This window comes from Panthera pardus, unplaced genomic scaffold (genome assembly GCF_024362965.1).
Source record: "Panthera pardus isolate Hobbes unplaced genomic scaffold, ASM2436296v1 HiC_scaffold_6, whole genome shotgun sequence".
NCBI classification, from domain to species: domain Eukaryota; kingdom Metazoa; phylum Chordata; class Mammalia; order Carnivora; family Felidae; genus Panthera; species Panthera pardus.
Window position 1 is genome coordinate 103,637,723 of NW_026526991.1, and position 16,875 is coordinate 103,654,597.

At 43.1% G+C, this 16,875-nt stretch overlaps 1 protein-coding gene and 1 long non-coding RNA gene across 5 annotated transcripts in view; one reads left to right on the forward strand and one right to left on the reverse strand.

Moving 5' to 3' along the window:
* Positions 1 to 8,305, reverse strand: part of LOC109276226 (uncharacterized) — a 31,046-nt gene extending 22,741 nt beyond the window's left edge. Inside the window, exon 1 of the long non-coding RNA XR_002084542.2 lies at positions 8,133 to 8,305. This is a non-coding gene — a long non-coding RNA (uncharacterized LOC109276226). The remainder of the gene's footprint in view (positions 1 to 8,132) is intronic.
* A 146-nt stretch (positions 8,306 to 8,451) lies between these two features.
* DDX11 (DEAD/H-box helicase 11) overlaps positions 8,452 to 16,875 on the forward strand; it is a 40,385-nt gene continuing 31,961 nt past the window's right edge. For all 4 annotated transcript variants that reach the window (XR_008419504.1, XR_002084541.2, XM_019464876.2 and 1 more), the window contains exons 1-3: positions 8,452 to 8,565; positions 12,396 to 12,585; positions 12,842 to 12,989. Coding sequence is in view for 2 of the 4 variants with exons in the window: in XM_019464876.2 (XP_019320421.2) it covers positions 12,560 to 12,585; positions 12,842 to 12,989 (174 nt within the window). In the remaining 2 variants the exon portion in view is untranslated. The remainder of the gene's footprint in view (positions 8,566 to 12,395; positions 12,586 to 12,841; positions 12,990 to 16,875) is intronic.

Consider the following 16,875-nt stretch of genomic DNA (forward strand, 5'->3'; position numbering starts at 1 on the left):
TATCTGTCTTACCCAATGCTATTTGAGTTTTCTGTCACCGGCAAAACCCAATCTTGATGGATTTACTTAAACTTTCAACATTGCTGTAGGGATTAAAGAGGGTAATGAATATGAAGTGCTTAGCGGTTTGCCAGGCACAAAGTAAGAGGGCAATGATTTTTTTTTTTTTTTTTTTTTTGACAAAGGTCATGCCAGTTAGGTATTGGAACTTGGTTCTTTGAAGTTTGAAAGATGTGGAAAGACCAAAGAACTAGTTCCCACTCTGGTCAAATTGATTAAATTAATTTCTTTGAAGTTAACCATGATGAGAATGGTTTTGATTGCTTCTGAATTTTATGAACTTTTAGATAAAATCTTTCGAAAACTGTTTTCCTCCTATTTAAAAATGAGAATATCAAACTTACCTTATGGGTGTTATGGACTGAAAGGAGATGGCTGTGTACTTTGTATATAAATAAGTGTTTACTAATGGCTATAATTATTACCTGGGTATGATGGTTAATTTTATGTGTCAACATGGTTGAGCCATAGCTCCCAGATATTTGGTTAAACATTATTCTGGATGTTTCTATGAGGATGCCTTTGGATGAGATTAACATTGCAATTGTAAGTAAGTTAATCAGACTGCCCTCTATAATGTGGGTGGGCCTCATCCCATCAGTTGAAGACCTGAACAGAATAAATTCCTGGGACGCCTGGGTGGCTCAGTTGGTGAAGTATCTGACTCTTGATTTTGGCTCAGGTCATGATCTCATGGTTTGTGAGACTGAGCCCTATGAGGGGCTCCATGCTGATGGCATGGAGACTGTTTAGGATTCTCTCTCTCTCTCTCTCTCTCTCTCTCTCTCAAAATAAATAAATAAACTTAAAACAAAACAAAACTGACCTCCTGAGAGCTAGAAGGAATTCTACCAGCAGATGACGTTTGGACTTGAACTGGAACATGAGCTCTTCCCTGTGTCTCCAGCCTAATGGGCCACCCTATATATATTGGACTTGCTGGCCTCCATAATTGGCAATTCCTTAAGTCAATCTTTCTCTTTCTACACACACACACACACACACACACACACACACACACACACACACACACACACACCCTATTGGTTCTGTTTCCCTGGAGAACCCTAATTAACACTAGGCAGTCTCCTCTGAATGAGTAGAGCAGCATCAACAATTTGGGATGACATAGGTGTGGTTGGTGACAGTTGGCAGAAGAACTAAACTTTAAAGGAGAAACACTACTCTGACTTAGCTTCTGAACCCAAGCACTGAGACTTTCCCTGCTTTGTGTATTGGCATTTGCCCCACTGGCCTTTGGCCTACTTTTTCGTTCTGTTTTTGGCTTTCTGACTTTCACTGCAATTTCCTTCAAACTTGGACTTCTCAGGATACCCCCAACCCTGTCATGATCTCTAATTCTTGCAACCACTCCCTGGCTGCCCATTCTGTACTAAGACAGCTGCCTTGTCTGTATCAGGATTCTGTAGGGCCCTTAGTCTTGTATTTGGGGAGATCTTGCCCAAATCAGGCTACCTGGCAGAGGAAGCTGGTCAATGGCAGAGGGAATAGTTGCCCTTTCACTTGGTCCTTACATCAGCACCCCCTGTCTTCCTTTGCATGGTTTCCCCTTCTTCTGCCTTCCAGCATGCATCTCCCCCTTGTCTCCTCCCCTCCAGACTCCTTGAACGGGCGGAGCACTTCTGCTCCTCCAGGCTTCTCATCATTTAGACTTTTCTTAACCCTTGCAAAGTGATTTTGTTCAAACTACTGTACTGACTCTCCCTTATTAAGTTGCCAGGGAATTTCCTTCTAATTATTGTCCTTCTTGACCTTGCTGTATCCAATATTTTTGATCATTTTCTCTTTTAGCTCCGTGGTGGCCCTAATTTGCATTCTACTCCTCTAGTTAATCAATCTCTCACCTTCCTTTCCCCCAAATGTGGCCATTTCTTAAAGGTCATTCCCTGCTGTTTTCTTCTCTTTAAAAAATGTGTGGTAAAATATATATAACATAAGATTAACCATATTAACCATTTTTAAGTGTATGGTTTAGTGTTAAGTATGTTGACTTTGTTGGCAACCAATGTCCAGAACTCTCTTCCTCTCATAAAACTGAAACTCTATACCCAGTAAACAACAATTCCCAATTTCCCACTCGACTCAGTCCCTGGTAATTTCCATTCTACTTTCTGTCTCTATGAATTTGACTACTCTAGGTACCTCCTTTAAGTGGAATCATACAGTATTTGTCTTTTTGTGACTGGCTTACTTCACTTATCATGATATGATGGTTAATTTTATGTGTTAACTTGGATGGACCATGGTTCCCAAATATTTGATTAAACATTATTCTGGATGTTTCTGTGAAGGTGGTTTTTAGATGAGATTAGCATTTAAATCAGTGGACTTTGAGTAGAGCAGATTATTCTCCATAATGCATGTAATCAGGTGAAGGCCTTAACAGAACAATGGATTCCCAGAGCAAGAGATTCTGCCAGCAGACACCCTTTGGACTTGAACTGCAACTCTTCCCTGAGTCTCCAGTCTGCCTGCTGGCTTACCTCACCAGATTTTGGGCCTGCAAAGCCTCCACTTTGTGAGCCAATTCCTTAAAATAAATTTTTTGCTATACGCATCCTATTGAATCTGTCTCTCTGGATAACCCTGACTATAATGTCCTCAAGGTTCATCCATGTTGTAGCAGATGTCAGAATTTCCTTTCATTTTAAGGCTGAAAAATACTCCATTGTATATAAATACCACATTTTGTTCATTCATCTCTTGATGGACACAGGCTGCTTCAACCTTTTGGCTATTGTGAATAATGTGGCTATAAACGTGTACAAATACCTGTTCAACTCCCTACTTTCACCACTTTTGGGTAGACACCCAGAAGTGGAACTGCTATATCATATGCTAATTCTATTTTTAATTGTTTGAGGACCCACCATACTGTGTTCCATAGTAGCTACACCATTTTACATTCCCACTAGCAGTGCACAAAGGTCCCAATTTTTTCATGCCCTTACTAACTCTTGTTATTTTCCTGTGTGTTTTATAGTAACCATCCTAATGGGTATGAGGTGGTATGTCATTGTGGTTTTGGTTTGCATTTCCCTTGTGATGAGTGATATTGAGGATTTTTTCATGTGCTTGTTGGCCAACTATATCTTTTCTTCAGAAAAATGTCTATTCAGATCCTTTTGCCCATTTTTCTTTCTTTCTTTCTTCATTTATTTACTTATTTATAAAGTTTATTTTGAGAGAGAGAGAGAGAGAGAGAGAGAAAAGAGAAGAGAGAATGAATTCCAAGCAGGCTCCATGCTATTATTGAGGGGCCCAACATGGGGCCCGATCTCACAAACCATGAAATTGTGACCTAAGCCAAAATCAAGAGTCAGATGCTCAACCAGCTGAGCCACCCAGGCACCCCTCCTTTTGCCCACTTTTTAACTGGGCTGTTTTGTCTTTGCTGTTGTTAAGTTGCAGAAGTCCTTTACATATTCTAAATATTAGCCCCTTATTAGATACATGGTTTGCAAATATCTTCTCTCATTCTGTAGGTGGCCTTTTCACTCTGTTGATTGTGTCTTTTGATGCACAGAAGTTTTAATGTTTATTGTCGTCCAATTTATCCATTTTTACTGTTGCGCCTATGCTTTTGGTATCCTATCCAAGAAATCATTGCCAAATCCAAATCCCCTCTGTTTTCTTCTAAGAGCTTTATACTTTTAGCTTTTACATTTAAATCCATTTTGTGTTAAAATTTAACTTTTTTTTTTTAAGAGAGATAGTGAGTGAGCAAGTGTGGGAGGGGTTGATCCCATGAACCTGGCATCATGACCTGAGCTGAAATCAAAAGTCAGATGTGCAACTGATTGAGCCACCCAGGTGCCCCCATTTTGTGTTAGTTTTTATATATGGTATAAGGTAAGGGTCAGACATCATTTTTGGCATGTCAATGCCTCCCCTCCCCCCTGCATTTTAACTGTTCACATCTTCAGAAATTTTATCACTTACCAAGGCTTTAGTTCTTTTACTCAGGGGTGATCAAATCCATATACCGAGCTTCTATCTCTTTCCTGAACTCTAGTCCTCCATTTTCAAACACTGCTGAATACCTCATGGAAACATTGATGGGGTAGCCTATAAATTCAGTCCAATGAATTAGATCAACCTATTATGTGAAGAAACAGAGTGTATCCCATGTCCACGAGAGTGTGGCTTAATGAGGAAAAGTCATACACCTAGATATGCACTGGACATAGTAATCAAATAAACTAGGGCTCAGAGAAATAATATTAGGGTGCATCTTCCACTGTTCCAGGAGAGGCACATGGATTCTTGGGGATGGGAGAAATCTGGTCTCTAGAGTTTTTCTCTTAGATGACAGGCACATTTCATGGGATTTTCCCAGTAAGTAGGTGATACATTTCACTCAAATTTATATGTTTTCCTTGTTCTGATTCTATGCTTACCAAGAAATCTTCCAATTCACATTGGCTTCCTAAATAGAAAGAGATAAATTAGCTTCCACTCACTGGAAACAGCTCCGTTATAAAGGAATCCATTGGTATGGATGTAAATTTAGTGATCATGCATTTGTAGTCTGACATTTTTTTTATATTTATTTTGAGAGAGAGAGAGAGAGAGAGAGAGAGCGAGCATGAGGAGGTGAGGGGCAGAGAGAGAGGGATAGAGAGAGAATCCCAAGAAGGCTCCACACTGTCAGTGCAGAGCCTGATGCGGGGCTCAAACCCATGAACAGGGAGATCATGACCTGAGCCAACATCAAGAGTTGGGCACAACTGACTGAGCCACCCAGGCGTCCCAGTTATCTGACACTTTCTGAGTTTACTAAGATAATTCAGCTTCTGGACTGATGCTCAGTTGGTATTTATTGAATGGATGAATGTTAAGGCCAGGCTATACCTTGGAAAAAAGATGCCTTTGAGAAATCCTGGTTCTGCCTGCAGCATGGCATGTAACTAATGTGTACCCCATCAAACTGCATAACAAAGACAGAATATTCCTACCCCCCTTCAAAATGCATCATCACTCCTGACCTCCTCATTTTTGCTCTACTTCCAATTGCCAAAAGCCTAAATCTCAAAATTTGATTTACACTTAGGACCCAAGTTTACTTATTATTAGATTTTATTTATTTACTGTTAGATTTAGAGCACAGCTGTATCTACAGGGGATCTAAGGAAACTTAAAATAAAAGCATAGGAATGGTAGGGGTGGGTAGCTCAGTGGGTTAAGTGTCCGACTTTGGCTCAGGTCATGATCTCGCAGTCTGTGTGAGTTTGAGCCCTGTGAGCCCGGTGTCGGGCTCTGTGCTGACAGCTCAGAGCCTGGAGCCTGCTTTGGATTCTGTGTCTCCCTCTCTTTCTGCCCCTCCCCTGCTTGTGCTCTGTCTGTCTCTCTCTCTCTCAAAAAATAAACATTAAAAAAAAAGCACAGGAATGCTAAATTAATATTAGTAACAGCTAACCTTTGTTGAGCTTTTATAATGTGGCATGCAAGGTACCTTAGCACCTTATCTCACAAGAATCCTGTAAGGTCGGTTCTGTCACTATCTCCATTTTAGAGCTGAGAAAACTGAGGCTCACTAAGGCTCAGAGTGCTTAAACAGCTTGCAAGTTCATTGAGGTTGTTAATAGTGGAGCAGGGATCTGAATCCAGATGGTCTGACTTACTAGAGCATGGACTTAAAATGATCAAGAAGTAATAAGAACAGAAAAAGAAAAGTATCAAAAAATGCTGGTCAATGAAAAACTAAAATAGCACACATGTAGCTTTGAGGTTATTAGCAGCAGAGGCAAAAAGGCATATATAATGGGCTTAAGCAGCTCTCACTGTTGAGTTATAGAAAATGTATTTGTATGTGAATAGGCAATTTTTTCTCCCTGGATTTGAGTTTTGAGAGGAGTTTGTTAAGAAGGTCTTGGAGTTAATTCAGTGAATGGCACCATCTAAAGCTATTTAATAAGAAATGCAGAGGTGGTCTACATAGGGCTAACAGTCTTGATTTTACCTTTGGGACAAAGCCCAGGGTCCAACATTAGGAGTGTCAATCTTGTATATAAGCCATAGAGTGAGGATGAGGGGAAGACAGAGGGTCATATGCAGGTTTATGGCCTAGCAGTAACTGCCTCCATCCCCTCCGTTCCTACCGCTGGCACTCTTGAAGTCCATGTCCCTATTGCATTGTCTGCTTTTCTACCTAACCTGGCTTCTTTGCTTGCTCCTGGTCTCTCTCCCTCCCAAACACCCTTTGAGATAGGGAAACTGAAGGACTTCATAAAAATCTGCTTTTTTCTCCTTTTCCTGCTTCTATTCTTGCTAGGACTTGCACCCACCCCCACCTTACACATGCCTCATAGTGCAAATAATGTATGTCTTCTTCGTAAGAGACAACATCTAAGGAAGGACCAGGTATGAATGACGGGAGGAAGCCATCCTATGTGTTCCACTGGCACTAGACATCATGACACCAAGACCCTCTGGCTCCACGTAATAACACTTGGGCCCTCCTCTTTGTTCTAACCGGTTCCTGGATGCCTGAGGACACGTACAACAGACCACACTCCTAGATAAAAACCCAGACCCCAAACATAGACCAGACTCTCTCTCCTTTCCTTTCTGAGTCTCCCAGACACTTTGTCTGTAATTGTACTCTTTCTATACTTTCAATAAATTCTGCTTTCATTTCCTGCTGGCTCAGGTTTGATTTTTTAAAAAAATAATTTATTGTCAACTTAGCTAACATACAGTGTATACAGTGTAGTCTTGGCTTCAGGGGTAGATTCTCGTGATTCATCACTTACATACAACACCCAGTGCTCATCCAAACAAGTGCCCTCCTCAATGCCCATCATCCATTTTCCCCCCTGTCCCAATTCCCCACCCCCATCAACCTTCAGTTTGTTTTCTGTATTTAAAAGTCTCATGGTTTGCCTCCCTCTCTGTAACTTATTTTTCCTTCCCTTCCCCTATGGTCTTCTGTTAAGTTTCTCAAAATTCCACGTATGAATGAAAACACATGATATATGTCTTTCTCTGGCTGACTTATTTCATTTAGCATAATACCCTCCAGTTCCATCCATGTTGTCACCAATGGCAAAATTTCATTCTTTTTCATTGCCAAGTAGTATTCCATTGTATATATAAACCACATCTTCTTTATCCATTCATCCATGGACATTTGGGCTCTTTCCATACTTTGACTACTGTTGATAGTACTGCTATAAACATTGGGGTACATGTGCCCCTTTGAATCAGCACTCCTGTATCCTTTGGATAAATTCCTTGTAGTGTCATTGCTGGGTCATAGGGTTGTTCTATTTTAAATTTTTAAATTTTTTGAGGAACCTCCACACTGTTTTCCAGAGCGGCTCCACCAGTTTGCATGCGTGCTTGGTCAAAGAGGACAACCTTCCCCGATAGAGGAGGACCGTTCTTCGGTCAAGGGTATACAAGTAGCTGCGTTCCCCTGCTAGAACCTCCAAATAAGCCACCCCCCCCCTCCCCGCCAGCACTGCCGAGTCCCTGGACCTGGCCTGCTGGCATCACCTTCATACTGCTTCCAGTTTAATATTTCCAAGACATTGCCTTTGCAACTTAACCTCTGTGTTTAAAAACATTTTAGTGACTTGCAAATTGCCTACAGTATGTTAAAAAGAAAACCACAGGCCCAAAATGCATCACTTAGGCCAAGTCAGTAAACCAAGACTCAATACCTGCCCTAACTGCAGTTTCAACCTCCAGGAATTGTAACCTTTAACTAGTCAGCATGGAATTTCCTGGTCAACCACTAGGAAATTTACTGATATACTCCTGCTCCAGTTGGAAGGGGATGGTGGTGGGCAACCTTGCCTAAACAAATTCCTTGCTAACAAATTCATTTTTTTTTTAAAGTCTTCTTTGTCTTTAAAATCCTTTCTTTTGTTTAACTTAGTGGAGCTCCCCTATGCTTCCTAGATGGGATGCTATGGATTCAAGAACTGTTTAAAAAAGCCAATTAGATCTCCAAATGTACTTGAATTTTGTTTGTTTTTAACAAGTATGAAGTCTAAGTGTACTATTTTGCTGTTTAAAGTCTTCTACCACCAGACCCGACTTACCTTCATGTCTTATCATCTTCTATTTCTCCAATGGTGCTTCTTAAATTAGAGGCTTCATACCAGGAGTGGGGGGTGAGGGAGGTGGAGGAGGGAGGTGGAGCTTTGAAGCGATAGGGCCAAAACCTAGCGAGCATTTCAGACCACAGACTCTAGGGGTCTGTCATGACCAGGACTCCCAGCGCCAGAAAAAAAGCCCAGCCCTGAGTCTGCCGCGCAAGCGCAGTGGAGCAAAAGGAGACCAACTCCCACCCACCCCTTCGAATTCAGGGGTGCGCAGGCGCAGTGGTGCGGGGGCGTGGCAACGCAGCACGCCCCTCCCAGAGGCCGACGTTGAGGGAGAGGCGCCGCGAATTCAAATTCCGTAGCGTTATGCTCAGACTCCTCAACTCCTCCCTGGCCTGGACTTCGCGAAGCAGTCCCTCGGGCGAAGACGGTGAGCGTGGTGCCGTGTGAGAAGGCGAAGCGAGAGGAGAGAGGGCAGGCGCTGGTGGAAACGCAAACACGGCGGGCTGTAGTGCAAAGGGGCAGGGCGAGTCGGGAGCGGGAAAGCGTTCTGGAACCGGGGGGGCGGGGCCAGTGCATGATTGGCAGGCTAGAAACCAATGGGAGGGGTAAGGGCCTACCAAGGAGGGTGGGACCTGTAGTTGACGCCCCAAGCGCTTTTGGAGTGAGACTAGCTAGCACGCGTCTGGGGGCTTCAGATTAGCCCGGCTGTGCTAAGCGCTTTTCATAAATTGCCTTATGCAGTGGTCACTACAACCACATGTGAATAAGTGCTGTTACCTGAGAAGACTGAGGCTTAGGAATATTCACATAAGCTGCGATCCCAGACCTGGCCACCCGAGCCCAGTTCCCATACTGTTAATGGCTCCGCCCCACTGCCCATCAAGGAATCAAGGTGGAGTAGAGTCCAGTCAAGAGGACTGAGATGAATGGAATTGACCAGCTTGTTGGAGGAAGTGTCATGAAAGTGGAAATAAATACAAGTAGAGAGAGAGAGAGAAGGCCCCAGCAAGGTGTCACTGTGGGGGTTGCAGCCCAGGCTGTCTCTCCCGGCCTTGGAGCATTGCCGTTGTGCAACATGCTATGGCTTTGGACTAGCAGCAGGTGCAGGAAAGCTTTTCTTTTGGGGCTGTGTTGTCTCCCAGGTGTGTGAAGTTCAAGTATTTTCGGAGCCTAACAGCACAATAGTACCTGGAACGTACTTGTGTCAGGTTGCTGTAATAAAATACTTTAGGCTGGGGAGCTTAAACAACCGAAATTTATTTTCTCACTGTGGCAGAGTCTGGGAATTCTAAGGTGCTGGCATATTTGGTTCTTGGTGACAGCTCTATTCCTGACTTGCAGATGGCCTCCTTCCTTATCCTCATATGGTGTGGAAAGAGAGCTCCTCTCCCTCTTTCCTCTTCTTATAAGGCCACCATTCCTAGTAAGGATTAGGACCCCACTCTTAGATTTTGTTTAACCTCAGTTTTCCCCAAAAGCCCTATCTTCAAATACAGTCTATATGGGGGGTTAGGCCTTTAATACATAAATTTTGGGGGGACACAATTTAGTCTATAGCAATAGTTTATACACAGGTAAATAATGAGTGATAATTGGGTACCCGAGGAAATGAACTCTAAGAATTAATATGTCCCTGAGGGCTTTCATGTATCTTATGTCCTTTATAAGTGTATGGCATGTGCCTTGCCACTGGTGGGGATTTCTAGGGAGAACTCGTGTGGGTCGTGGTTGTCCTCCACAAAACCAACCTGAAGAGGTCAGAGTTACACCAAATGACCTTAATAGCGCTTAGTGAATCCATGATTCAAGGATTTATGCAAACCCTTCTTTAACTTGTGATTTGGCTTGTGCTGCTTTGGGAATAATGAGATCCATAATTACCACCCACAGGGAAGTGAAATAATAATTGCTTTTCTTCTGTATTGTTTCATGTTGTCATTCTGAAGTTTAGTAACCAAGCCTTTCTTTTCAGTCTGCTTGCCCTGGTGGGAGGAAGAGGGAGGAAATATAAAGCCCAAGGGCTTGGAGATCTGGCAGATGAGGGTTCACATCTTGAGTTCAAGCACTTGCTGAGTGACTGGGCAAGTCTCAATCTTTCTGAGTCTCAGCGTTTTCATCTATAAAATAGAGCTAATAAAAATATCACACAGGGTTGCTGTGAGGTTTTGTGAAAACAGTTTGAAATTATTAACGGGCCCTTGGACTAGATATTTTAGTCATGGGGACTATTCTACCCACACCTCTGAAGAACAGAAACCTCTACCTACAGCCACCATGTCAAGCTGGCTATTCATTCATTTCATCAAGATTTATTTGAATACCTAATAGGCGCCAAAGTACCTATTCTGGTGCTAGGGGCAGGGAAGAACAAGACAGACAAGTTTCCTCCTTTTATGCTGTGTATATTCTGGTAGGGGAGGATTGTAAATAAGTTCAGCTAGTGCTAAGAGCTGTGAGGAAATTAAATACAGGGTAATAAGACAAAAGAGTCATTTAAAGTAGGGTGGTGTGTGTTTGGATGGGAGTGTTATTTGACCCACATGGGGTGGCCAAATAGGGAGGGAGTCATTTTTAAGGAGGTAAGGGGAGTCCTCTAAATGTCCATTGTTTCCCACGCAGGGGTGGAAGGGAGTGGTGGACAGTAAGCACGAGGCCCAAGCTGATTATATCAGGCAGGGTAACTCATCAGTCTATAGGCTGACCAGTGAGTGATCTATTTTAAATGGAGAGGCAGTGCTGACTAGATTTTTCTCTTGGGATTTAGAACTAAGAAACATGGAAAGATTTTTCCCTTGGCATTGAGAGTTGGAGCTAAAAGGTAGAGGGTGCGAAGAGGCCCTGTGCAAGCTGAGGTTTTGGGTAAGCAGAAGCTATGAATAAGCAGAGGAGGTCAATGAGTGGCTCCATGTGGCATGTGACTGAGTGGGAGAAGGACAATCCATGGGTGTTTACTTGCTGGTGAAGTTCTTGGAGCCCTCTTAGAATCCAGACTACTTTGTAGTTGTGGTCTGCAGAAATCACACTCTGCTAGTGCCTTAGGTTCTAGGTTTTGGCACGTTGTCTCAATTTTTAATTTCTCAATATGTATATTTTCAGTAGATCTCCCTTTTACTTATGCTAGTTATCTTTTGCCAGACGAATCTTACTAAAAGAGCCATATGGATCTTGGTTTGGATCCCTGGTTTTCCTCTTATTAGCTGTGCCTTTGAAAACTAATTTCTGTAAGCATTAGTATCCAGCAACTGTATCCTTAGAGTGTGGTACAGGTTAACTGAGATAATAGTAGTAAAAAGGCCTGTGAACTGATCAAAATTTGTTAGATACCTTCCTCTTTTATTCTGATCTGAATGGTTTTTTGATTACATGCCTCCCTCTCAGTATTGACTTGTCCTAGTTTTTAAAAGTCACCCCCCTTTTTTTTTAAGTTTATTTACTTATTTTGAGAGAGAGAGCATGCATAAGTGGGGGAGGGGCAGGGAGAGAGAGGAGACGGAGAATCCCAAGCAGGCTCCACACCGTCAGTGCAGAGCCCCGTGTGGGGTTCTGTCTCACAAACCGTGAGATAATAACCTGAGCTGAAACCGAGTCAGACGCTTAACTGAGCCACTCAGGTGCCCCCAGAGTCACCTTTCTTGTAGTTCTTTCACCTCTGTAGTCATTTTAGGTGTCCCTAAACTGGAAGAACATCATGGCAACTACCCTTCTTTCATAAATGTATGGACACTGTCGTTAGTCTTATTGAGGCCAGTTACATAGCAAGTGGATTTCAGATTGATAATTATTTGTATTTAGAAGAGATGGGCCTGCCCAATAGTTTGGAGCAGTGACTTCCAAAAAGAGAGTGGGAACCAGGATGGAAGAGTCAGTCCTCCAAATGGTAATGAAGGAAGAAAGGGTATGGAGAAGCTATCTCAGAGAAATTTGGTTCAGAAGAGGAGGGAAAAAGGAGGCGCAGAGTTCTTAGACCTTGGCCTGGCAAGGAACAAGAAATGCTGTGGTCTCAGTATTGGAAGCTCTGGCAACCAGGTCTTAGTCCCTGTGAAGAGAGCTTCTCCCAGCCTGCAACCAGACAGAAAACTCTTTATTTCTTAAAGCTGGAGAAGTTTTAGGAGGAGGCTCTGGTTTATGCTGGAAGTGGAGGCTAGGACGAACTAAGAAGCACATTAAAGATACCTGTGAAATATGTATGTATACGTGAACCTGTGTCTCGGAAAGGACGTACTAGTAATTCTCTGCCTGTGCGTCATGATCTTCCAGATCTTCCCAGCAGGCTTCAGTGAGGCAGCTGTGCCAGGCGAAGGCTGCACTGTGGAGATGTGAGAGAACCATCCTGCAGAGGTAGCCAGGAGTGACATCCTTGACATCAGGGGCACAGGTCTCTGAGAGGAAGTCTGTGCACTTTTCCTGGAGGCATTAGAAGGATGTCTAAAAAGCGAAATAATCCCAGGTAAAATGGCAGGGCAGTTTCTGTTCAGGGGCTTTGCTAGGCTGCTTTCTGTGTAACCATTTCTGATAAATGTCACCAAGTGGATTACATGATTTGGGTATGGCTTCGTGACGATACCTGGAATGGAGAGAACGTGGTCTCTGCTGGCAAAAAAGTGTATAACCTAAGGAGAAATTCCATAACTAGTATTGAAACTGCTCTTAGGAACTGTTCTAGATTTCAAGCCAGTACTTCCAGGTTTATTTTTTCCCCCTAGGACCATGGCTAATAAAACCCAGGAAGATGGTGGCATCCATTTCCCTTTTCCCTTCACACCCTATTCCATCCAGAAAGACTTCATGGCTGAGCTCTATCGGGTGTTGGACGCTGGCAAGATTGGAATATTTGAGAGTCCAACTGGCACTGTAAGTATGCATCATCAGGGGCTAAGAAGTGTCCTGAGAGACCCCTGATTCCGACACTGCAGAGGCCACCTAGCATGCTTGTTAGTCTAGGCAGAGATTTTCATGGTTTGACGTCAGGCAAAGTAGTTCTCTCAGTTTATCTTTCTGAGTAATAGTCACTTCCTGTATTAAAATGTTAAACAGAAGGGCACCTGGGTGGCTCAGTCAGTTGAGCCTCTGACTCTTGATTTTAGCTCAGGTCTTGGTCTCGGGGTCATGGGTTTGGCTGAGCCGTGTTGGGCTCTGTGCTGGGCGTGAAGCCTACTTAAAAAATAAATAAATAAACACAGCCCCAGAATCTGAGAACAATTAGGCTAAAGAATTTGAATGCCAGTAGAAACCAAGACCTGTAGCACTAAAACTTTCCAGATTGTTCTGGGTACACAACTGCTTTGATGTTGAGAAACAAATTAGTTTGGCTTTTTCACAGATTAAACCTATCGGTTTAGTCTTTAGCAACGAGGTTACTAAGTGCTGAGGGTTCCCATCAAAGGGCCCTGAGTTTTTCCTTCTGGGACTGGAATGAGAGAGGGATTTATCAGAGGGTGGCCTTGAGGAGGATTAGGGCTATGGCAAGCAGTCCCAGCCTCTTGCCTCCCGCTCAGAAAGCACCGTGTGATGGTGAGATGCCTGCATTGATGTGAAGGTCCCCCAGTGAGGCCGCGACCTCCTGGAGGCCGTCCTCCATGTCTCTGTCATCCGGTGGAGCTCGGCATTTTCGACCCACGGGAGGTTCTTAACACAGTGCAGCAGTCCACTACCAGTCCACTGAGGTGTTTCTTAGTATTAGCAGAGGCTTCCTGGTAAATAGACTTGGGTGTTTCGAGTCCTTATTTGACCATTCTGCAACAGTTGGTGGTGGTGAACATATCCCTCTCCTTTTGTGTAAAGTGATCCCAAAACATGAGTCAAAAATAATGCATGTCATTTAAAAAGTTAAATGTATTAAACTTGGTTCTTTGGGCAGGTACTTATAATTCTTTTAACTGTTTACCAAGAAATATACTTGCATAGCACATTTGAAATTGTAAGCTTTGTGCTATTTCTTGATTTATGGATTTAATCATTGTACCTTCCTCTTGTGAGAGCTAAGATGCAGCTTTCTTACCATTTCTTTTCCTTCCCTCGCCCCATCCTCCCGTTGTAGTTAGATGGAAAGTGTTAGCCTCTCCTAAGCCGGTATGCTCTGATTATGGGTTTTCGTCTTGAATAATTTTTATTTTCCCAGGGTTGTTAATTGCCTTTTAAAGTGTGTCTAGCTAATATGCCTACACCACTTTCTTTCACACCATCCAGTGGCCTCCGTAGGACATTCCATACATAAAATTACTGCTTAGTCTGGCTCCTCAGCTGCCATAACAAAATACCACAGATTGGGTGGCTCAGATGACAGAAATTTATTTTTCACAGTTCAGGAGGCTGGGAAGTACAAGATCAAGGTTTGGGCAGCCTCTAGCTTCTGGTGGAAACTCTTCCTGGCTTGTGAGGGCCTCCTTCTTGTTGTGTCCTCACGTGGTAGAGAGATCTTTGGTGTCTCTCCCCTTTTATAAGTAGACCAGTTCTATAGGATCAGGGCTCTGTCCTTAGGACTCCTTGAAGGCCTTTTCTCCAATACAGTCACATGGGAGATTAGGGCTTCAACATGAATTTGGGGGCAATATAATTCAGTCTATAGTAATTACCAATTCCATTTTACCCTGCAGACTTCCTTCTTGAAATTCTCCCATTTGTTCTTACGATCTGCTTCACAACTATTGTACTAAGATTTCCCATCTCTCCTTAAGAATAAAAAAAAAAAAGCAACATTATGAAGTATAATTGACATACAATAAAATGCACGCCTTGTAAGTCCACAAGTTCAGTGAGTGTTGACAGATGGAAACCCCCATATAGCCACTGCCACAATGAAAATGCCAAACATTTCCACCAGCCCAGAAAGTTTGTTGTACCCCTGGCTGCTGTTCCTCCCCTCACATCCCGCCCCAGCCTCAGGTAGTCAGTGATCATTTACCATCTCTGTAGATGAGTTTTAACTTTCTAAAATTTCTTGAAAATGGCATCATATCATAAGTACTCTTTTGTGACCAGCTTCTTATGCTCAGCCAGCATAATATTTTGGGGATTCATCCATGTTGTGCGTATTCTTAAGTTTTTTCTGTGTTTGAGTCTCTTGTTTCCTGGATTCGTTATCTTCTTTGTTTTGGTAGAGAACATTCCTGAAGGGTTGTATGGGAGGTAAGATTTTGAGACTTGCTGAAAGGGTATTAATCTGCCTTTCTCTTGATTGATACTGATAGTTTGGTTGGGTATATAATTCTAGCTGCAGAACACTTTTCCCTCACAACTACTCCCTTTCCTCTCTAGTTTCCATTGTGGCTACTAAGAAGTCCATTGCAACCTGCACCCCAGTTCTTGGTGGTGACCTGACCCACCTCATCCTCCAAAGTTTTCAAGATCTCCTCTATCTTTTGTATTCTGAAATCTCATGTTGATGGGTCAGATGTGTGTGTTCAGTTCCTTGTGTTGGCCACTTGGTGGGCTCTTTCCACCTGGAGGCTTCTATCTTTCCATTCTGAGACATTTTCTCACATCTGATAATCTTCCTGGTACTCCCATTCTTTGAGTTTTGGACTTGCTGGTTAATTCTGTAATTATGTTTTCTTCTAATTGCCCATCTCTTTGGGCATCCTGGTTGGGTTTTGTTTTGTTTTCTTTTTGCTTTAAATTCTGCTTAAGATTTCTTTGACTTTGCTGTCCAGTCTTTCTATTCAGTTTATTTTTATTATCGTAGCCTTAATATTCAAGAACTTTTCTTATTCTTTGATTTTTAAAAATAGCATCCTGTTTTTGTTTCATGGAAATAATATCTTTGTGAGGATATCAATTATAGCAGTATTTTGAATTTTTGTCCCCCCCTGTATCATCTTGTCATGCAGCCTCCTCCCTCCCCCAGTTTTGGTTCTGTGTTTTGTTGAGAGGCTTTCCTCAACTGTCTGGTGATCTTTGGTTGTCTTCTATTGGTGTTCAAGAAAAAGCTACCACAGGGCTGATGGACAGGCCTGTGGTGCAAGCTGGCTGTGGACCACTGAACTGGCCTCTCTTTTGGGGCCTCCAGTGATCAGTGTCTGTGTGATTTCTCTTGAGCCATCCAGTTTTTCCAGAGAAGTCTCCTCTAAACTCTTGCCTTCTAGTCCTAGACTGATGGTTAGTATTCTCGAGGGTGTCCTGGGGAAGTGGCTTCGGGTGCATGGTTTTTTGCTTAGTGTCCTGGTTTGATTTCAACTCTCTTCTCCACCCTTCACTCGACCTGCTGTCTCTGGGGCCCTCCTGGCTTAGCTCCTCCAGAGGGTGCACATCCTATCTTTTGCAGAGAAGATCTCTGCAGGCACTTAGGCTTACAGTCCTTTACTCTGTCACGTCCAGTTCTCTGCTTTTCATCTCTCCTAAAACTTGTTACCCTCCCTTCTTCCACTTTCTTTCTGTGGGGTTTAAGCCTCTTCTTCCTTTGGTGTAAATTTAGTGTGTTTCAGAAAAGAACACAGAAGAGCATGTATTTATTCTGCCCTGTTTAATCTGAAGGCTTCAGGTCCCCATCTCAGCCCTCTGCCCATTCCGTACATCCTCTTCCTCTTCTCAGCCCTTTGTCTTTGATGTTTCTGATTCCAGGGCCTCATATCTTTGTTGTGTCTTCAGCTACCATCACATTCTGAGCCTGTCTGCATCTCACTTGGTAAGCTCTTTCTCCTGTCGCCATGTTGTTACATGCCAGGCCTCACCTGCTGGGCCTCTGCCCTGGGTGGCCACCTCCCCACTTGGGTCCTCATGATGCCTACTAAACTTGGACATG